Genomic DNA, 22,832 nt, shown 5'->3' on the forward strand with positions numbered 1-22,832 from the left:
TTATTGTGGAAGGTTTTTATATGTTAGAATTTATTGATGTCTTTACTGCACTTTATTGATGTCTTACTGCACTATGATGCTGCTTGGACCCGAGTACAAATTTCATTCATGATTCATGTGGAATCATGTTTTTATTGAATGACAATAAATAAAATAAACAAAATTATTGTTCCACATTGTAGCCATGTTGTGCACCATAGTCATGTCTGTGTCCTTGGCCCATTTCTTTCAACTGGCGCCCTCTGGTGTTAGAAAAACTTCCTGTGAGAATAGTTTCCCACGTATACCTTATCACATTATTTTGTGCACTTCTATTTAATTTTCTCTCTTTTTTTTGGTAACCAATTTCAAGGCAACCAATTCCACTTAAAAAAATTCTAACCTTGCAGTTTACAGCCCTCATTTCAGAAACCATTCCAGTGAAGCTCTGTTGCAGCTGGGCAGCACAGTGGTCCAGCAGTGGAGCTGTTGCCTCACAGTGCCAGAGACCCGGGTTCGATCCTGATGCAAGGAGTTTGCATGTTCTCCCTGTGACTGCATGGGTTTTCTCTGGGTGATCTGGCTTCTATAAATTGTCCCTAATGTGTAGGAAGTAAAATTGGGATAACATAATACTAGTGTGTGGGGTTCGCTGGTCGGTGCAGACTCGGTGGGCCGATGGGCATGTTTCCAAACTAAACTTTTCCGCAGATCTAGTATGGTGACTAAGAATTGAACAAAATGTAGAAACCAAGAACTGCAGATGCTGGTTAATACACAAAAGGACACAAAGTGGTGGAGTAACTCAGCGGGCCAGGCAGCATTTCTGGAGAACACGACTGTTTGAAGAAGGGTCCCGAGATGAAACGTCACCTATTCATGTTCTCCAGAGATGCTACCTGACCCGCTGAGTTACTCCAGCACTCTGTGAAACGTCACCTATCCATGTTCTCCAGAGATGCTGCCTGACCCGCTGAATTACTCCAGCACTCTGTGAAACGTCACCTATCCATGTTCTCCAGAGATACGGCCTGACCCGCTGAGTTACTCCAGCACTCTGCGAAACGTCACCTCGTGTGCGGACGAGGCATCGAAGGACGAGATGCCGAAGCCAAGAAGTGGAAACCAAATAACTGAATGGAAAAAAAGCCGAAACGCCAAATAACCCAAAGGGCACGTCGCCGAAAAGCCAAATAACAGACATGATGTCGCCGGGGTGGGGGGAACTTGTCAGCGATTGGTCCAGACCCCTGCGTCCATCACATCACTGGCCGGGGGAGACGGGAGGGTGGGGGTCATTTTCCCACACATTTTCCCGGGGCTGGAGGGTGACTGGGCACTCTGAACCCGAGCACCAAGGTGTAAGTGGCCAAAGGAGCGCATCTCTCTGGGACAGCCCCCACTCTCTTACATAGTGTAAGGTAAAGTCCAAATAAAGATAGTCCGAGGGTCTTCAATGTGATATTTAGTGGTTTAGCACTGCTCTCTAGTTGGAGTAGGGTGGTTCAGTTGCCTGATAACAGCTGGGAAGAAACTGTCCCTGAATCTGGAGGTGTGCATTTTCATACTTCTGTATGTCTTGCCTGATGGGAGGGGAGACATGGCAGTGACCAGGGTGAGACAGGTCCTTGATTATACTGGTGACCTTGCCGAGGCAGCGTGAAGTGGAGATGCAGTTGATGGAAGAGATGATGGTTTGTGTGATGGTCTAGGCTGCGTCCACAACTCTGCCATTTCTTGCGGTCTTGGATGGAGCAGTTCCCAAACCGTGCTGTGATGCATCCCGATAAAATGCCTCTGCAGCGCATCTGTAGAGGTTATTGGCTTTAGCCCATCCATGTGTCAGTCACCAGGTGACAAAGAGTACTGGGTGTTGGGCATTGTGGATGCTGACCTCCTGGTCTTTATGAGAAAAGGAGGGGGAACCCAAGGCCAGTGGAGATAGAACAGTTGCCCCTGCAGGAGAGACTGTTGGGGCAACTGCCAACAGAGTGGCACTAAAGTTAGTGCAAGAGTGCATACAAGATTCACAAGGATGTTGCCAGGACTCGACGGCCTGAGTTAGAGGGAGAGTTTGGGACATGAAAGGACCTTGGAGTGCAGTCGGATGAGGAGTGATAGAGGTGTATAAAATAGAGAGGAATAGATAATGTGAATGCAGAGAGTATTTTTACACAGGGTAGGGGAATCAAGAACTAGAGGGTATAGGTTTAAGGTGAGAGGGGTAACGGGAACCCGAGGAGCAACTTTTTAAAGGTGTTGGTCTATGGAATGAGCTGCCCAAGGAGGTAGTTGAGGCAGGTACTATAACACCATTTATCAAACATTTGAATAATCACATGGAGAGGTCATAAGGAATAGGAGTAAATTAGGCCATTCAGCCTATCAAGCCTACTCCGCCATTCAATCACGGCTGATCTATGTCTCCCTCCTAACCGCATTCTCCTGCCTTCTCCCCATAGCCTCTAGCTATACTGATCAAGGAAAGGTTTAGGGGGATATGGGGCATGCCTGGTCAAATGGAACTAGCTTCGACAGGACATCTTGGTCGACATGGACAAGTTGGACTGGAGGACCTGCTGTGTGCCTCTATAACCCTTTTGACTTTAGAGATACAGCGCGGTAAAAGGCCCTTCGGCCCACCAAGTCCGCGCCGACCTGCGATCCCTGTACACCAGCACTATCCTACATACTAAAAAGGCATTTAAAATTTTACCGAAGGCATAAACATAGAAAATAGGTGCAGGAGTAGGCCATTCGGCCCTTCGAGCCTGCACCGCCATTCAATATGATCATGGCTGATCATCCAACTCAGTATCCTGTACCTGCCTTCTCTCCATACTCCCTGATCCCTTTAGCCACAAGGGCCACATCTAACTTCCTCTTAAATATAGCCAATGAACTGGCCTCAACTACCTTCTGTGGCAGAGAATTCCACAGATTCACCACTCTCTGTGTAAAAGGCATAGAAGGCAAATAACCTACAAACTCCCGCGTCTTCAGAGAGTGGGAGGAAGCCGTAGCACCTGGAGAAAACCCACATGGTCACAGGGAGATCATACAAACTCTGTACAGACAGCACCCACAGTCAGGATCGAACCCGGTTTCTGGGACTGTAAGGCAGCAGCTCTACCGCTGCGCCACCGTGCCGCCCCAAATCCTCCTAACTACATCCCGTAGAGTCACATCCAAGTATAATGCATTGCTGTGTGTAAACAATATACGCCACACCTTCAGTGGTGACAATAAACATTGCTTCACGTTGCTGCACAGAATTACAGACAATCAGTACCGTGAGCCAAACGCCAGGCTTCTGGTTTTGTACATCCAAGTAAATCAAATTACCATTATGAACAATAGGAATACAATTTTGTGATAAGTTTAGACTTTCAAAGAACGGCGGAACAGGTCATGAGCTCATTTAGCATCTGTTTCTACATTTGAGTCATCAAATCATAAGACGCTGGAGCAGAATTTGGCCATTCGGCCCATCGAGTCTGCTCTGCCATATGATCATGGCTGACCTATTTTCCCCACTCAACCCCATTCTGCCTTCTCCCCCGTTACCTTTGATGATCTTACTAATCAAGAACCTATCAATCTATGCTTTAAAAATACCCAATGACTTGGCCGGCACTGCCTTCTGTGACAATAAACTCCTTAGAGTTAAACAGACCCTTTAATTTGTTAAAAGGTTGCGATTTTAAAAAGTATTCTGGATATATTATTGGCAAGTATTGTCAAATGGAATGAATCTTTGGCACTAGAATGTAACTGCAGTATAATTTCTGTCTGCGCCACAAATGGATGTGGCCCTGCGTCATATGGTTCTCGACCCGAAACATCACCCATTCCTTCTCTCCACAGATGCTGCTTGACCGGCTGAGTTACTCCACCACTTTGCGTCTATCTTCATAATACATCCGTTTGTCCTTTCCCTCTCCTCACTATCCCACATCCCAGACTCACCAACCCTGCATCCACATGCCGAATGCCTCCCAATTCCAGAGCCCAGTCCAGTCCTTCAACTAAAAACGACACAAAGTGCTGGGGTAACTCAGCAGGTCAGGTATCTTCTCTGGAGAACATGGATAGTTGACGTTTCGGGTCGGGACCCTTCTTCAGATGGATGCTGGTGGCAGATCCCGCAGTCTACAGCAGATTCCACAAAACTCACACTGGCTGCATTCCAGGAACTCATTTCAAAATCTCGAGACAGGCAGGACCTCTATTCCAGTACGAGCCAGAAGCTTCCTGGACCCCAGCATCAATTCTACTGTATGTAGAGTCTGTGTCAGTCACCAAAGGAATAAAGTGCAGCACATTGACATATTTACAGATATATTTTCTAAAAAGGAATATGTGAATGGCTTACGTTAGTCTGTTCTTTTCGAAGTTGTTTTATTAGCGTTAAGTTATCCTTGTCTTTATTTCTCTCCTCTCGTAATCTGTTCACCGCACTGGAGGACTGGTTTATGCAGGTCTTGATGGCCTTATCCCTACTTGTGTGAGCTTCCTTCAACTAAAGTAAACAAAGGAGAAAGGTTACAATTGCCGTCCTAGAACACCGACTTCTCTATTTGTCATCTATCGATTAAGTCAACACAGATGACAGAAAACGGACAGAGCTACCACGCAATATTTTCACCCCAAGTAAACTTAAAGGAAACAAGTTTGTAAAAATAAAGTTTGAGAATAAGCACGGTGGAGTTTTTGAAATTAGAACCTGGTTTTGAAATGCGTCCTGGCACATTAGATGCATCTTTGAACTTTCTTTAATAATAATAATAATAATAATAATAATAATAATAATAATAATAATAATAATGATAATAATAATAATAATAATAATAATAATAATATATTTTATTGTCATTGCACATAAGTGCAATGAGATTTGGTATGCAGCTTCCATCCGATGTCATCTTAAATAACTAATAAAATTTAGATTTAGATACCCCGAGAACATGGTTTGTAAAAAGAACATTAAAACAGTAAAACAGTCAAAACAGACTAAAGTGCAGATGTGTCTGTGCGACGTGACCATCCGAGGGAGACAGTCCATGAGGGGTGGGGGGCACTCAGCAGGGCCGGTTCAGAGCCGCTATAGCTCTGGGAATGAAGCTGTTCCTGAGTCTGGAGGTGCGGGCGTAGAAGGCCTTGTAACGTCTGCTGGAAGGAAGTAGTTCGAACAGTCCATTACAAGGGTGTGAGGAGTCTTTATGGATGCTGACGGCCTTCCTGAGGCACCGTGTGTGGTAGATGCTCTCCAAGGCTGGTAGCGGTGTCCCAATAATCTTCTGCGCTCTGTGGACGACGCGCTGAAGAGCTCTCCTCTCCGCCTCCATGCAGCTGAGATACCACACAGAGATGCCATTAGTATGCTCTCTATCGTGCAGCGGTAGAAGGTTGTCAGCAGCTGTTGGGGCAGACCAGTCATTTTCAATGTTCTCAGGAAGAACAGTCATTGCTGTGGCTTTTTGACCAGCGCAGTTGGACCATGTGAGGTCCTCTGAGATGTGAGTGCCCAGAAACTTAAACCTGGACACTCTCTCCACAGTCAAGCTTTATTGGACTTCAATGTTATTTATTTGCACTAAATGTTGTATCTTTTATCTTTGCACTTGATTCTACTCAGGTACAGTCATTCCTTTGACTGGATAGCATGCAAAAAAAAGCTTTTCATTGTATCTCAGTACTTTACAAAAATAAACAAACAAAATGTATTTATATTCCTTGACATGGGTTTTTTTGAAATTCTGTTCTTTGTTAAATCAATGGGATAGTTGGGTAAATTGTTTACACTCGGTGTAATAAGAATTATATTATATAGATGAATGAGATCTATCAAGGCCACACTTAATAAATAATAAAAAGCAACTACAATATAAACCGAATGGTCTGTAAACAAATTCATGCTCATTTGTGATAGGAGGTGAATTAGGCCATTCAGCCGACAGAGTCTGCACCACCATTCAATCATGGCTGATCTACGTTTTCCTCTGAACCCCATTCTCCTGCCTTTTCCTCCATAACCCTCTGACACCCGTACCAATCAAGAATCTGTAGGAAAGAACTGCAGTGCTGGTTTAAATCGAAATGCTGGAGTAACTCAGCGGGTCAGGCAGCATCTCTGTAGAGAAGGAATGGGTGATGTTTCGGGTCGAGAAGAATCTGTCAATCTCTGCTTTGAAAATACCAAATGACTTGGATTCCACCACCGTCACCCATTCCTTCTATCTAGAGATGCTCCCTGTTCATCTGTGACACCAAAAAAAATCCTCATTCAGCTAAACTCATTTCACGCAAGATCTGCAGATGCAAAGAGTTTTCCCATAATTCCCTAACTGGATCCTTTTAGAATGAAGTTAAATGTAATTGTAGGAAGGTCAAACAAACAACATTTCGTATTGGGTCCCTTCTTCAGACCTGAATCATCGCCTGTCCATTCCCTCCATAGATGTTGCCTGACCTGCTGAGTTCCTCCAGCACTTTGTGTATTGCTTAAGATTCCAGCATCTGCAGTTCGTTGTGGCTCTATGTCCTACAGTATTTATGGCATTACTCAGCTGACAATGTAAAACCTAGTTTACGCAGTTCACAGACTGAAGAAGGGTCCTGACGCGAAACGTCACCTATCCACGTTCTCCAGAGATGCTGCCTGACCCACTGAGTTACACCAGCACTTTGTATTCTCTCCAAGATTCCAGCAACTGCAGTTCCTTTACGTCATCTCTTTACTTTACAGATTATTATTCAAGGATCTAACTTATATTCCAATTATACTTCATCATGATCCAGTTCATATTTTGTTACAGTACTTCTTAAGTAAAAAAAAAAAAAAATCAATATCATAAAGATTAGCAGACATTTACTAACGGATAAAATAAAAACATGCATGCTGCATTTCTGCACCTCTCCCCAGAACAACTCAGCGAGACATCTTGGATTACCCAAGAGAATGGATACTTGAAAGCAAAATCATATGTTTGTATTCCCAATGTTTATCCTGAGTTTCAGACAAACTCCAAACCTCAGCTGAAAACACAAGTGCCACGGGTCAACTATTGCTTATTTTAAATCATTAACTAATGATAGTGATGTTTAAGAGACATGAACACGCACATGAGTAGAGGGATACAGTATTAGATTAGATTAGATTACCTTTTATTGTCATTCAGACCAAAGTCTGAATGAAATTGAAGCAGTCATACATACAATACAATAAAAAACAACAATAAACACATGTTAACATCCACCACAGTGAGTCCACCCAACATCTCCTCACTGTGATGGAGGCAAAAGTCTTAGGTCTCCAGTCTCTTCCCTCCTCTTCTCCCTCTGCGCTGAGGCGATACCCCCCGGGCGATGTTACAACTGTCCCGCGGCTCAAACACCGCGGCCCGGGGTGGTCGAAGCTGCCGCCCACCAGTCCTGCTGACGCAGCTGCTGGCCACCGCCGCCGAACACCGTCCCAGCCACCGGAGCACCGTTCCAGCCCCGAGCCGGATCGCCCTCACGTGAGTACCGTTACCGTCTCAGCCTCGGGCTGGGCCGCCCCGACTGGGCGCCGCTCCTCCGTCGGGCTGGGCCGCCCCGACTGGGCGCCGCTCCTCCCTCGGGCTGGGCCGCCCCGACTGGGCACCGCTTCTCCCTCGGGCTGGGCCGCCCCGACCGGGCGCCGCTCCTCCCTCGGGCTGGGAACGCCGTACCTCCCCGAGCTCGGCCACTCCGACGGGAGCACCGTTCCTTCCTCGGGCCGGCCGTCCTCACGGTAGCGTCACAGCCCCTCACGGAAGCCCTGTTCCAGCCCCGAGCCGGGCCGCCCTCACGAGAGCGAGCTCAGTGCGAGTCCTGGCGGGCTCTGCCTCCTGAACCTCGAGGTCGCCAGCTCCGCCATTAGGCCTCAGCGCAGACGGAGGCAGAGAAGAGGAATACGACAAAAAAGTCGCATTCCCCCGCAGGGAGAGACAGCAAGCCCCGTTTCAACCCCCCCCCCCCCAAAACAGAAACTAAAAACCAAAACTAGACTAACCAAAACGAAAATAAACAACCCAAAAAACACAAAACAAACAGGACTGCCGGAGAGCTGCTGCAGCCAGCGCTACTAGATTATGTAAAGGCAACTAGGATTAGTTTAATTTGGCATCATGTTGGCACAGACATTGTGAGCCTGTTCCTGTTCTGTACTATTCTATGCTCTAAACAGTTGGTTAAACAATCATGCAGAACCAAAATAGGCCCTTTGGCCTAATGTTTCCATGTCAAGATTTTATTGGCATATATCCTGCATGATGCAGCTCTATAAGACTTTGGTCAGGCCACATCTTACGTGCAGTTCTGGTCGCTGCTTTATAGATGGATGTGCACAAGAAGTTTGCCAGAATCATGCTTGGATTAGTGGTATTAGCTACAAGGAGAGTTTGGACAGACTTGGATTGCTTTCTCTGGAGCTTCAGAGACTGAGGAGAGACCTGATAGAGGTTTATAAAATGATGAGAGGCATAGATAGGGTAGATAGAACCTTTTTCCCCAAGGTGGAAATATCAAAGACCAGAGGGCAAAGCTTTAAGATGAGAGGCAAAGTTGAAAGAAGACGTGCAGGGCACGTTTTGTTTGTTACACAGAGAGAGGTGGGTGCCAAGGGTGGAGGCAGAAAAAAGAGTGATACTTGAGAGTTTAAGATGGAACTGCAGATGCTGGAAAATCGAAGGTAGACAAAAATGCTGGAGAAACTCAGCGGGTGAGGCAGCATCTATGGAGCGAGGGAAATAGGCAATGTTTCGGGTCAAAACCCTTCTTCAGACTGATGTGAGGGTGGGGGGGGGGGCGGGAAGAAGAAGGGAAGAGGAGCCAGTGGGCTGAGGGAGAGTTGAGAAGGGGAGGAGAAAATGGGGACTATCTGAAATTAGAGAAGTCAATGTTCATATCGCTGGGGTGCAAACTGCCCAAGCAAAATATGAGGTGATGCTCCTTCAATTTACGCTGGTCCTCACTCTGGCCATGGAGAGGCCCTGGACAGAAAGGGGTCGGATTCAGAATGGGAGGGGGAGTTGAAGTGTTGAGCCACCGGGAGATCAGGTTGGTTATTGCGGACCGAGCGGAGGTGTTCGGCGAAGCGATCGCCAAGCCTATGCTTGGTCTCACCGATGTAGAGCAGCTGACATCTAGAGCAGCGGATGCAATAGATGAGGTTGGAGAAGGTGCAAGTTAACCTCTGCCGCACCTGGAAAGACTGCTTGGGTCCTCGAATGGAGTCAAGGGGGGAGGTAAAGCGACAAGTGTAGCATTTCTTACAGTTGCAAGGGAAAGTGCCAGGAGAGGGGGTGGTTTGGGTGGGAAGGGACAAATTGACCAGGGAGTTACGGAGGGAGCGGTCTCTGCGGAAAGCAGACAGGGGAGGAGATGGGAAGATGTGGCAAGTGGTGGGATCATGTTGGAGGTGGCGAAAATGTCGGAGGATTATTTGTTGTATGTGACGGCTGGTAGGGTGGAAGGTGAGGACAAGGAGGCTGCCCTTGTTACGAGTGGGGGGATGGGGAGTGAGAGCAGAGTCACGAGGTATAGAAGAGACCCCGGTGAGAGCCTCATCTTTAGCAGAAGAGGGGAACCCCCGTTCCCTGAAGAATGAGGACATCTCCGATGCACTGATGTGGAACACCTCAACCAGGATGCAGATGCGGCGCAGACGGAGGAATTGGGAGTGGAGGATGGAGTCCTTACAGGAAGCAGGGTGGGAAGAAGTGTGGTCCTGATAGCCATGTTTATAGTGGATGTCGGTCAGTAGTCTATCACCTGCGATGGAGATAGTGAGGTCAAGAGAGGGCTTTGGAAAGCCAGATCGATGTGCATAGAATGGAGGGAGGCAGGGGTCACATGGCCTCATGTTTCGCACGGACATTGTGGGCTGAAGGGCCTGTGCTCAGAGTTAGTGTTGAGAACTCCTGTGCTTTGGTGACCTGTTCTACGTTCGATGTTTAACACAGAAATGCGGGAGAGTATAGATTATTGGGAAATATGTGGCAGACTGGGATTGAAAGCAATGTTTTAAACCGTTATACACTTAATGGGCTGAATGGCTCCTTTTTCCAAATAAATAACGACAGATCTAAAGAGGGATCTCGACCCGAATCTGATCGAATGAGTTCTTCCAGCACTTTCTGTTTTGCTCAAGATTCTAGTATTTGCAGTTCCTTGTGGTTCCTTGAATTAGACTTTACTCTATGCATCTTTTGTAAAACTGATCACACAGAAAAAAAAACTCCACGACACAGGCAAAGCAAGACTTCAGTGTTACTTACAGAAAGGTAAAGCTCTTTGCACCTTGCACTTGCGTCAATCTTCCCAGCAAAGGATTCTGTGGGGAGACTGGTATTTAATTCATGGATTATCCTATCATCAATTTGTCGCATCAACCGCAATACTTCCTATACAGAAAAAAAATACTGATTAATAGAGTTTCACACACTTATTTGAAGACCTGTGAGAATCCATCAGCCACAAAATATATAATTGCCTAATTAATACAACTATTCTGGAGTTTATGCAACACCTATTTGGTCCTATAATTTACCAAAGATATCATGTTCATAAATCGAAGGAGCAGAATTAAACCATTCAGCACATCGAATGTACTAACTTAGCGGGTCAGACAACATCTCTGGAGAAAAGGAATAAATGACCCTTCTTCAGACGTCTCGACCCGAAACTTCAACTATTCGTTTTCTCCAGAGGTGCTGCCTGATCCTCTGAGTTACTCCAGCTTTTGGTGTATATCATCGATTTAAACCAGCATCTGCAGTTCCTTCCTACACATCGAGTGTACTCTGCCATTCAATCATTGCTAAGCTATTTTTCTCTCTGAAACCCATTCTCCTGCTTTCTCCCCATATCCTTTGACACCCTTACTAATCAAGAATCTGTCGATCTCCAATTTAAAAATATCCAATGACTTGGCCTCCACCGCCGTCTGTTCCACAGATTCACCTCCCTCTGCTTAAAGACATTCCTCATCTCCTTTCTAAAGGTACGTACAAGGTCACAGGAAAGGTGCAAGATCATGAATGATATCAAAGATGAGAAATTAAGAGTTATGCAGAGGCTAACAAAACTAGCTTTGTTCGTAGAGCATTCAGGAATCTTTGAAAAAGTCAGCTAAATGTTTGATAAAGTAAAAAAGGATACATTGTGTCAAGTGGATCAGCCTGGTTAAAGTAATCAAAGTATTCTCATTTAAGAAACAGAATGAAAAAGATACTTGAAAAAGATAACACTGCTTTGTTCTGGCCATGTAGCGGGGGACAGGACTAATTGGATAGGTCCTATGGAACCAAGGGAAGCATCACAAAATAGATTGAGAGTCATAGAGTCATACAGCTTGGAAAGAGGCTCTTCAGCTCAACTTACCCATGCTTTTGCCAGAGCTTTTGCAAATAACTCACTTTCTCTGAGGAAATATATATTTCATTCTTGGTTTGGGACTATCCTGATAAATCAACATTTATTCTGGGAGAGGCCGTCCAATTAAGTCAATACTTGACCCTAACATACACCTCCTAGAGGAAGTCAGCGGGTGAGGCAGCACTAGTCCATTCCCTTCACTGCCTGACCCACTAAGTTTCTCCAGCACTTGGGGTTTTGCTTAAGATTCCAGCATCTGCAGTTCCTTACATCTCTATATACCTTCCATTTCCAACCAACCTCATTGCAGACAATAGACTTTTCCTCTGTAACTGTACCACTATAATGCTATATTCTGCACTCTGGTATGTTTCTCCTTGCGCTACCTATAGTACTTGTGTATAATAATAATAATAATAATAATATATCTTTTATTGTCATTGCACGTCAGTGCAACGAGATTTAGTGTGCAGCTCCACTGATGTACAAGAAAGGTAAATAAATACAATACATAAATAAGCAGGCTGAATTGATTAACGTGACCATCTGAGGGAGACTGTCCAAAGGGAGTGGGTGGGGGGGGGGGCACTCATTAGGGCCGGTAATCTATGGCTGGATTCATGTATAATATGATTTAATTCGACTGGATAGCATGCAAAGAAAATCACTTCTTGGCACATTAATATCAAACGTTAAAATAGTTGGCCAATCAAACATGTATAAAGCGCAAGCATAAATGTTTTGCTAATTATTAATGACTTGAGGAAGGGGAAAAGTCATTGTCAGAGTGATATAGCATGGAAACAGGCCCTTCAACCCAACTTGCCCACACCAGCCAACATGTCCCAGCTACACTAGTCCCACCTGCCTGCGCTTGGTCCATAGCCCTCCAAACCTGTCCTATCCATGTACCTAACTGTTTATTAAACGTTGGAATAGTCCCAGCCTCAACTACCTTCTCTGGCAGCTTGTTCCATACACCCACCACCCTTTGTGTGAAAAGGTTACCCCTCTGGTCCTAGATTCACCTACTCTGGGCAAGAGACTCTGTGCATCTAGAGTGTAAAGTATCAAAGTTTTCTGATGACGCTAAAATAGGCGGAAGGTTGCATTGTGATAAGAATATTTGGACTGTGTAACAAAATATATGATTGGATCGAGTGAGTCTGGAGAAAAGGAATGGTAATGTTTTGGGTTGAGACCTTTCTGCAGACCGAGTCAGGGAAGAGGGAGTCTAGGGTTAGCAGATGATGATAAGGAAATGTAGAATGGTTCATTGTTGGATGAAGGGAAGGTGACAACAAGGCATATAATCAGTAAAATTAATCAGAACTGTGACACTAGTCAGAGAATTACGGTGGGAGGGACGGGGAGTAAGAGGGAAAGCCGGGGTTACTTGAAGTTAGAGAAATCAATTCTCATACCACTGTGTTGTAAACTACCAAGTGGTAAATGAAGTTGGGCTTGACAGCATTGATGTACAGAGGGATATTGCCATCCAAATCCATAACTCTTTGAATGTAGCAACACATAGCTAAAGTTGTAAAGGGGGCATATGGTACGCTTACCTTCATTGGTCAAGGCATTGAACATAAGAATCAGGAAACTACGAAGCAGATTTATGGGATTTTATTTTGGCCGCATTTGGTGTATTACATGCAGTTCTGGTCATCCCATCACAGGAAGCATGTGGAGGCTTTGTAAAGGGTGTAGAGAGGTTTACCAGATTGTTATCAGGATTAGGGAGTATTAGGTGCAGGATTAGGGTAGTATTAGGTACCAACTGAAAAGGTTATTGGCTGCAACCTTCCCTCCATTGATGAACTGTACACTGCAAGGGCCAGGAAGCGAGCGGGCAAGATCATCTCTGACCCCTCTCACCCTGGCCACAAACTCTTTGAATCACTTCCCTCTGGAAGGCAACTCCAGATTGTCAAAGCTGCCACAGCCAGACATAAAAACAGTTTTTAACCACGAGTAGTTGCTTTACTCAACAGCCAAAAATCTGTTGCCTCTCTTTGATCTGGTATTTTGTTGGTTCACATGCTTGATAAATGGTGTTTTTATCATTATTATTTTATTATTATTAATGTTTAGTGTTTTCTGAGTCATTCGTAACTGTCACTGCATGTCATGTTGTTACTTGTGGGCGGAGCACCTAGGCAAATTCTTTGTATGTGAATACTTGGCCAATAAACTTACTTACTTACTTAGCTACAGGGAGAGATTGGATAGGCTTGGGTTGTTTTCTCTGGAATGTCAGAGATGGATGGGGCCAGCAACAACTATGATGGGTGAGGAGTGAGGAGAGGGAATAGGGGTTTAACCTACCACGCCCTGGTTGTCGGCTGCAGGAAGCACCCCTGGGGAACAAAGGTGGATGGGCGTGTAGAGGGATGTGTCGTCCAAGGAAGGAAACGACTGGAGGCCTGCAGCAGCCTGGGACTTGCCTGGAACAAGCACCACTCATAAGAATCAGAGCATGGACTTTGAAAATAGTGCCAAAACACGGCACTTCTTGCATTCAGGCTCCGGAAACTATTTCTGTACACTTGCTAATCGGAGATTGAGGGGTATGGCAATACTGTCTGTAAGATAATTAAATTTCACTGTGATAGCACGTTCCACATGTGACAATAAAAGGTAGCATTGAACAAGGGTGGAGGTAGAAACATAGGAAATAGGTGCAGGAGTAGGCCAGTCCGCCCTTCGAGCCAGCACCACCATTCAATATGATCATGGCTGATCATCCAAAATCAGTACCCCGTTTTGGCTTTTTCCCCATATCCCTTGATTCCTTTAGCCTTAAATCTAACTCTCTCTTGAAAACATCCAGTGAATTGGCCTCCACAGCCTTCTGTGGCAGAGAATTCCACAGATTCACAACTCTCTGGGTGAAAAAGTTTTCCTCATCTCAGTCCTAAATGGCCTACCCCTTATTCTTAAACTGTGACCCCTGGTTCTGGGCTACCCAAACATTTTTTCTTACATCTAGCCAGTGAATTTGGCGATAGTGGTGTTTAAGAGGCTTTTACACGGGCACATGGATATGGGGGGAACGGAGGGACATGGATCATGTGCTGGCAGATAGATCCGTTTAACTTGGCTTCATGTTGGGCGCGGATATTGTGGGCCGAAGGGCATGTTCCTGTGCTGTTCTGTACTAACATGGCTGCATCACTGAACGAAGGGCAATGATCAGCCTGACCTGAATGTCCGTGAACTCTGTAACTGATGCATGGTTATACTGGGGGTGGGGGGGACGCCCCACATGTCCTACCGCATCTGGGAATCCCGGCTCCCCGAACAATCACCGTCTGTCCAATCGCGACAATAATCTAACACTAATTCAATGAGAACAATGATCTAACGCTGGTGGTCACCCCGGTGCCCAGAGCCGGCCGCCACCTTCCCCCGGCCCCCATGAAGGACAGCGGCCGCCGGGGCTAGCATAGAGAGGAGGGGGCCGGGCGGCCGCCGTCCTTCAGTGCCTCTCTCCCCCTTCTCTCCCCAGCCGTCGCCGCCGCCGCCGCCGCTCCGCTCCCTTCACCTCACCTGGAACTCGGAGAAGTCCTGGCAACTGGGCCACTCGGTGGGCGCCGCCATCTTCCTCCCCTCCCCTTCCCGCCCCCTCCCGGCCCGGCCCGCCTCAGGCCCTGGGCCCGCCCTCACTTCACCTCCACACACACACAGTTAGTTAAACCCTCACTCCAAACATAACAGAAATCCTTGCTCCCTTGACGGTGTTAGGGAATGATTCCTATAGTTTTATAACAGTTTTTTTTCTTCAGCTAGGTGGTTGGTTCAACGTTGGGGGGAGAGAGCAGCTGGGTCCGGGCGGACATGGCGGCTAGCGGCGGCGGCTCCGGCTCTCGGCCTCCCGCACCGGCCCTCACCCCCACACTGTCCCCGGCCCGGACACGGACCCTGGCTCCGTCCGCGGCTCGCGGGCTCCTGGCCGGCCTCGGCCTCGGCCGCTGGCTCACGGGTGACCCTGGCCGGAGAGACACGGAGACGGCAGCGCGGAACCACCCGGTACCCGGGGGCAGAGCTGAAGGTCGGTGGTGTGTGTATGTGTGAATGGGGAATTGGTTGTGTGTTTGAATGGGGAGGTGGGGTGTGTGTGAATGGGGAATTGGTTGTGTACAGTAATGGGAAGGTGGGGTGCGTTTGAATGGGGAGGCGGTGGTGTGAATGGTGAGGCGGTCATGCTAATGGTGGGGGGGGGGGGGGGGTGTGTGTGTGAATGGTGAGGGGATGTGATGGGGGTGTGGGCGCTGAGTTGAGGGGCGTGTGGGCGCTGAGTTGAGGGGCGTGTGGGCAGAAAGGTGTTGGATGGTGAAGGAGAGGGACCTCGTGAGATCGGAACAGGGAGGTTGGAAACGACCGATATTTCAGCTGCGTGGTCCGACATGAAGGAATGCATTAATTACAGGTTGGGATGGGATGTTGCTTGAGGGATAAACATCAGCCAAGTTAATGGCGTGGATCTTACACCAAAATGAAGGAATGGCCAGAAGGATGGGGATTGTCCATCTCAATTGATGGTTGGGTTGCAATACAGTGAGCATGTTCAATCTGCCTCTAACTGGGGAGAGTCCAGACCATTATTCAGAGAGCACTCTGTCATGGGAAGAGAAGGGCAGATTTAAGGATATCTTCAAAGCCTCTTTGGAGAAATACAACATTGCTAGTGAATCCTGGGAATCTTGAACCCAATTACTTAGCACATTGAGGCATTTGGGCTTGTCATTGAGGAATTACTAGGCCCAGTGTAAACAGCAAGAAACCACCATGCAAACTACCCAGTGCAAGAGTTTACAGTTCCCATTATTATCCATATTACCAACTTTAATTACACCTCAACCCTCCTTAAATCCCAAGGAAATCTCTTAAAGATAGAATGGGACCCTTTCCACTAATGCTCTATTGTAATAGTATTTTGGTGCAATGACCATTTTCGCAGAGAGAAAGGAATAATTTTAAGGCCTTATTTAAAGATTGGCACTTCAACAATTGAGCATCCCCTCATTATTGCAGTATCAGTTTTTGATTATTTGAAATGTCACACACACACACACAGCTGAGGCTGTTGAACTCAAAAAGGAACTGCAGATGCTGAAATCTTGAACAAAATACAAAGTGCTGGAAGAAATCAACAGGGCAGGCAGCGTCTGTGGAGGGAATGGACATGTAATGTTTGAGGTTTGGGCCATTCCTCCGACTGATGCTATTTATTTCCAATTTTAATGTAAAATTAACTGCTTTGTCATTCTATTAATATTAGAAAATGCTGGAAACATTCTGTAAATCAGGCAGAACCTGTGAAAAGAAAAGAATTTCCTGTTTCAGGTCTTTGCTAGCATCTGTTTTCCCTCCAGCACTGCCAAGTTCCTCCAGTATTGTGTATTTTTTTTATGTCCTTTTAAACTTGTCTACATTTATTCAGGATCCCCATCTTTCAAAATACCAGGACTCAAACCTTCGAATTTTGATAAAAAGTTTTTGTTATGGACTGGTCGCTTCAAACGGATAGAGGATATTCCAGCATTCGTTTCGTAAGTGAGCAAATGGGCATGGGATTTTAGTGGTCAGTGGCTTTTCCCACAGCGTGCTGTTGCTCCTTTCTTTGTTAAGTTTTATTCACTTATCACTTCGCTGCTTACACACAGAAAGGCCAAAGTCAGCATTGTTTTGTGAAGGGGAGATCTTGCCTGACGAATCTGCTGGAATTCTTTGAAGAAGTAAATAGCAGGACAGACAAAGGAGAGTCAGTGGATGTTGTTTACCTAAATTTTCAGAAAGCATTTGATAAGGTGCCACATGTGAGACTGCTAAAGAAGATGAGCCCATGGTATCCAAGGGCAGACACTAGCGTGGATAGCAGGTTAGCTGGATGGCAGAAGGCAAAGAGTGGCAATAAAGGGGGCTTTTTCTGGTTGGCTGCCAGTGACTAGCGGAGTTCCGCAGGGGTCGATGCTGGGGCCGCTGCTCTTCACGTTGTATATTAATGATTTGGATGAGGGGATTGAAGGCTTTGTAGCCAAGTTTGCAGATGATAGGAAAATAGGCGAAGGGGAGGGAAGTGTAGAGAAAGCAGGGACACGCAGAAGGACTAGGACAGGTTGGGAGAGTGGGCAGAGAAGTGGCAGATGGAATATAATGTAGCAAAGTGTGGAGTCATGCATTTTAGTAGGAATAAGGACAGACTATTTTCTAAATGCGAGAGATTCCAGAAATCAGAGATGCAAAGGGACTTGGGAGTGCTGGTGCAAGATTCCCAAAAAGTTTATCTGCAAATTGAATCGGTATTAAAGAAGGCAAACTCAATGCGAGCATTTATTTCAAGAGGGCTTGTATACAAAAACTGATGTAAAGTTGAAGCTCTAAGGCGCTGGTCAGGCTGCATTTGGAGTGTTGTGAACAATTTTGGGCACTATGCTGGCTTTGGAGAGGGTCCAGAGCAGGTTTACAAGAATGATCCCAGGCATATATATGATGATGAGCGTTTGACGGCACTGGGCCTGTACTCGCTGGAGTTTAGAAGAATGAGGGGGGACCTCATTGAAACGTACAGAATAGTAAAAGGCTTGCATAGAGTGGATGTGGAGAATATGTTTCTACCAGTGGGAGAGCCTAGAACTGGAGGTCATAGCTTCAGAATTGAAGGACGTTCCTTTAGGAAGGAGATGAGGAAGAATTTCTTTAGTCAGAGGGTGGTAAATCTGTGGAATTCTTTGCCACAGAAGGCCGTGGAGGCCAAGTCAAATTATATTTTTAAGGCAGAGAAATATACATATATATATTCTTGATTAGTACAGGTGTCGGGCGAAGGCAGGAGAATGTGGTTAGGAGGGAGAAATAGATCAGCCATAATTTAATGGGGGAGTACACTTGATGGGCCAAATGGGCTAATTCCACGCCTATCACTTATGACCTTATGTACTTTTTCCTTTTGCCTTCCAGGTACTTACTAGTTTTATTTCCTAGGTAGACAAAAGAGCTGGAGAAACTCAGCGGGTGAGGCAGCATCTATGGAGCGAGGGAAATAGGCAATGTTTCGGGTCAAAACCTTTCTTCAGACTGATGTGAGGGTGGGGGGGGGCGGGAAGAAGAAGGGAAGAGGAGCCAGTGGGCTGAGGGAGAGTAGAGAAGGAGAGGAGAAAGTGGGGACTATGGAGCGAAGGAATAGGCAACATTTCGAGTCGAGACCCTTCTTCAGACTGAACTTTTATTTCCATATATGGTATTACTAGCTTTAAACACTCAAGACTTCACAATTACACATTTTTTTCTTAGTCTGCTGCTGGCTGAATTGCATTATTCTACAACTATTCTTAACAGCACTTCACCCTTTCTTACCACCACACCACAGAATACAATTATCTTTTTGGCTGCAGCCATCTCTGCAGCCAGCACAGACTTTCAATCACTGTCTGCAAATAATCATTTACAAGCTTTGAAATGGACAATTGATTTCACCAAGCTCCAACCAGTTTACATTTACATCACATTAATTTTGCATTTAGAAATTTACCACCAAGATTGTAAAGAAAACTAGACCAAGTACAGACCCGTTGGGTCTGTTCCCGCAACGCACGGTTGCAAGGGGGGGGGGGGTGGCCTGACGTCATCACGCAACGCCACGCGCTAGGCGTACGCCGTCAAGACGCTGCGTACGCCCTCAATGCGCCTGCGGGCCGACAGTCCGTTGACGCGCGGGATTTTCAGACAGTACAAGCCAGCGGGGACGGCGAAAAGCAGCGGGGGAGAGCCGGGCGGCAGCAGCCGTTATGGTGGCTGGCCAGCAGGAGGCGAAAAATGAGTGGGGGGGCAGGATTTTATTTTAAAAATGTGCATAAAAACGACGAAATTTAATGAGGAGTGGATATGCGAATGTAAAAGTGAAATCGCTAGCGAAATGGAAAAAATCTCGGGGTTTTTGCGTGTGGTTTTGGCGGACCAACGAATCAAAGGCCAAAAATCTAATCTGAAAATCTAACCTGACATACACCCACAAAGTTTTAATAGTATATAGATATGAAGAAGGGTCCCGACCCGGAACGTCACCTATCCATGTTCTCGAGATGCTGCCTGCCCTGCTGAGTTATTCCAGCACTGTGTGTCTTTCTGCAAATTTGGTATTCATTGGAATCTCTCTAATGAGATCACTGTGCCATCACTGGACCTGAAATATAATCAACGTCAGGTTATTTGGAAAGTACACACTTTGGCCTATTGCCAGTGCAGACCACCTGCATGACAATTCTTGCCATTTTTCCTTCATTCTCAAACGTTGTATACTGAACTGTGTGATCATCTCACGTGCAACCAATTTATTTGTTTCAGACTTGAGACAATTAATGCTGCAAGAAACAAGATGAGAGTGAAAGGCTGTTTTTTAATGGTGGTCGTGTCCATAATAGGGTGCTTTGCAACAGTTATATCGGGAAAGAAGGTAAGTCAGTGTTACTCATTGTCGCAAATCAAGTTCTGTTAAACTAAGTTCCTTTGCTCTGCTTACTTACCCATACAACATGGAAACAGGCCCTTCAGCCCAACTTGTCCATGCCAAGCAAGATGCCCCATCTACGCAAATTCCATCTACCTGCATTTGGCCCCTAGGCCTCCAAACCTTTTCTCTCCACCCTCTGTGAAAGAATGCCCGCACAGGGTAATTGGCCTCTGTAAATTGCCCCTGGTGTGTAGGGAGTAGATGAGAAAGTGGGATAACATAGAACGAGTGTGAACGGGTGATTGGCGTGGACTTGGTGGGCCGAAGGGCCCGTTTCCATGCTGTATCTGTAAACTAAATTGAAAAATGGACTGAGTAGGTCTTGTTCACATAATAAATTCAATCTCTCTAATTACTGTCCAATCAGTCAATCTCAAGTCATCAAATAAATGAAAGCTGCTATTGATGATGAGATCACGTGGCACGTACACATAGGTCCTAGTTTAGGTCACTCAACTCCAGTCTACACATTGACCAAAGAACCATTTTGACCAGAGGTACAGTGCCCTCCATAATGTTTGGGACAAAGACCCATCATTTATTTATTTGCCTCTGTATTCCACAATTTGAGATTTGTAATAGAAAAAAAAAATCACATGTGGTTAAAGTGCACATTGTCAGATTTTATTAAAGGGTATTTTTATACATTTTGGTTTCACCAAGTAGAAATTACAGCTGTGTTTATACATAGCCCCCCCTCTTTTCAGGGCACCATAATGTTTGGGACACATGGCTTCACAGGCGTTTGTAATTGCTCAGGTGTTTAATTGCCTCCTTAATGCAGGTATAAGAGAGCTCTCAGCACCTAGTCTTTCCATCACCTTAGGAAACTTTTATTGCTGTTTATCAACATGAGGACCAAAGTTGTGCCAATGAAAGTCAAAGAAGCCATTATGAGACTGAGAACCAAGAATAAAACTGTTAGAGACATCAGCCAAACATTCTGCTTACTAAAATCAACTGAAGAAGGGTTTCGGCCCGAAACGTTACCTATTTCCTTCGCTCCAGGGTGAAACCAAAGTGTATAAAAATGGCCTTTATTAAAATCTGACAATGTGCACTTTAACCACATGTGATTTTTTCTATTATAAATCTCAAATTGTGGAGTAAAGAGGCAAATAAATAAATGATGGGTCTTTGTCCCAAACATTATGGAGTTCACTGTAAGGTCAGAATGACTACCCTGGACATCAGACAATGTTGAGAGTGTGTGACACCTAGGCACTCTGGTAAAACTGAATGCTGTGGACAAAGGAAGCATCTCACACAATGATTATGGAACCATGAGGCAAGTCACCCCCACCCCAGCGGTGCAGGAGATGGTCGGGACCTGCTTGCACTGTGAGGGCAGAAGTGAGAATGCTTGCCGTGCATTGCACATGTTCAACTCTTCAGCAAATGAATGGAAAACATTTTAGATAAGACACCAGATGCTGGAGTTACTCAGCGGCATCTCTGGAGAGAAGGAATGGGTGACGTTTCAGCTCGAGACCCTTCTTCAGACTGAGATTACTGCAACATTTTAGTTTGTTACGTGCAAAGCTTTTTGTTGTGTTATCCAGTCAGCTGAAAGACTATACATGATTACAATCAAAAGTGTACAGATACAGGATAAATGCTTAATGTAAGATAAAGTCCAGTAAAGCCAGATTAAAGGTCTCCAATGAGGTACATTGTAGGCCGGGTTTCCTCTCTACTTGTTGGCAGGATGGTTCAATTGCCTGATACCAGCTGGGAAGACATTGTCCCTGAATCTGGAGATGTGCATTTTAGCACTTCTGTACCTCTTGCCTGGTAAGAGAGGGGAGTGACCGGGGTAAGACTGGTCCTTAATTATACTGGTGGCCTTGCCGAGGCAGAATGTAATGTAGATGGAGTCAGTGGAAGGGAGGATGGTTTGTGTAATGGTCTGGGCTGCGTCCTCAATTCTCTGTCATTTCTGGCGGTCTTGGATGGCGCTGTTCCCAAACCATGTTGTGGTGTCATAACATTCACAAATAAACTGTTTAAGAAGGGACTACAGATGCTGGAAAAATCGAAGGTAGATAAAAATGCTGGAGAAACTTTGCGGGTGAGGCAGCATCTATGGAGCGAAGGAATAGGTGACGTTTTGGGTCGAGACCCTTCATAGGTGATGTTTCGGGTCTCGACCTGAAACGTCACCTATTCCTTCGCTCCATAGATGCTGCCTCACCCGCTGAGTTTCTCCAGCATTTTTATCTACTTTCACAAATAAACTGCTCTATTGTGGGCTCCAAGCACCAAAACACAAACTGCAAAATTGGCGAGGAGTGGCCAAGAAGACACATCCAGCCTTAAGGGATAGTCCAATGAAGATTGTAGTCACAGCAGCGAGGTTAACTTAGTATGAAACATAACATTCAGAATATTTCAAAGGCTGAAAGTCTCTCCTTTCCATTTGCAGGCTGCAAGGAGACACGAATCGCTGACAGCCATGAACCTGGATAAGAAAGCCAAGCTGAAAGCAAGTCAGCAAGCAGTCCCAAAGAGCCAATGATGGAGTATGGACTGAGGCAGAAATGGATGCTACTCAGCTCCATGGCTGCATGTGGACGCAACACAACGTACAAGCAGAATACTTGTATAAAACTGTTATTCCCAGCGCTGCAGCTACACTGCCTAATTTTTGTCGTTAAGGAGTGAGAACCATTTAGAAATTATAGCTGCTTTGCAGTGAGGTTCTACACCTGAAACTATATGTAAAAAACGGAAATATCGTAGCAAGTAGTTTCCAAAGAATATTTGACATATTTATGTTCAACATTTTGTTTCAACCAATCTAACCAAACTAGAGAGCTCTCAAAATGTCAGTTTCCTGTAAAGACATTAATTAATTAGCAGGGATATTCCTAGTGAGCCTATTACAATTATTTGCTTGTCTTTCTTAACCAAAAATTAAAATGCTAAATAAAATCCA

General features: G+C 45.6%; 2 protein-coding genes across 4 annotated transcripts in view; one reads left to right on the top strand and one right to left on the bottom strand.

The window, feature by feature from the left end:
- Positions 1-15,057, bottom strand: part of mix23 (mitochondrial matrix import factor 23) — a 29,198-nt gene extending 14,141 nt beyond the window's left edge. For both annotated transcript variants that reach the window (XM_033033439.1, XM_033033438.1), the window contains exons 1-3: positions 14,935-15,057; positions 10,281-10,406; positions 4,355-4,501 (exon numbers count right to left, since the gene is read on the bottom strand). In XM_033033439.1, coding sequence (XP_032889330.1) covers positions 4,355-4,501; positions 10,281-10,406; positions 14,935-14,985 — 324 coding nt within the window. In that variant the 5' untranslated portion in view covers positions 14,986-15,057. The remainder of the gene's footprint in view (positions 1-4,354; positions 4,502-10,280; positions 10,407-14,934) is intronic.
- Positions 15,058-15,071: 14 nt separating this feature from the next.
- LOC116980832 (protein FAM162B-like) lies at positions 15,072-22,832 on the top strand. Of its 2 annotated transcripts, XM_033033437.1 has the most exons (5): positions 15,072-15,436; positions 16,829-16,937; positions 19,729-19,837; positions 22,320-22,461; positions 22,542-22,832. In XM_033033437.1, the coding sequence occupies exons 1-4, from the start codon at positions 15,223-15,225 to the stop codon at positions 22,410-22,412; spliced, it is 525 nt and encodes a 174-aa protein (XP_032889328.1). In that variant the 5' UTR covers positions 15,072-15,222; the 3' UTR covers positions 22,413-22,461; positions 22,542-22,832. The 2 variants fall into 2 exon arrangements, with proteins under 2 accessions (XP_032889328.1, XP_032889327.1); XM_033033436.1 differs by having other exon boundaries at positions 22,320-22,832.

The sequence above is a fragment of the Amblyraja radiata genome, chromosome 14 (genome assembly GCF_010909765.2).
Source record: "Amblyraja radiata isolate CabotCenter1 chromosome 14, sAmbRad1.1.pri, whole genome shotgun sequence".
Taxonomy (NCBI): domain Eukaryota; kingdom Metazoa; phylum Chordata; class Chondrichthyes; order Rajiformes; family Rajidae; genus Amblyraja; species Amblyraja radiata.

Excerpts from the sequence above, each read along its gene's own strand:
- LOC116980832 (XM_033033436.1), top strand. The coding sequence starts at position 15,223 with ATGGCGGCTAGCGGCGGCGGCTCCGGCTCTCGGCCTCCCGCACCGGCC. Across the intron at positions 15,437-16,828 it reads ACCCGGGGGCAGAGCTGAAG|GATCCCCATCTTTCAAAATA; the intron begins GTCGGTGGTGTG and ends ACATTTATTCAG. Across the intron at positions 19,838-22,319 it reads CAGTTATATCGGGAAAGAAG|GCTGCAAGGAGACACGAATC; the intron begins GTAAGTCAGTGT and ends TTCCATTTGCAG.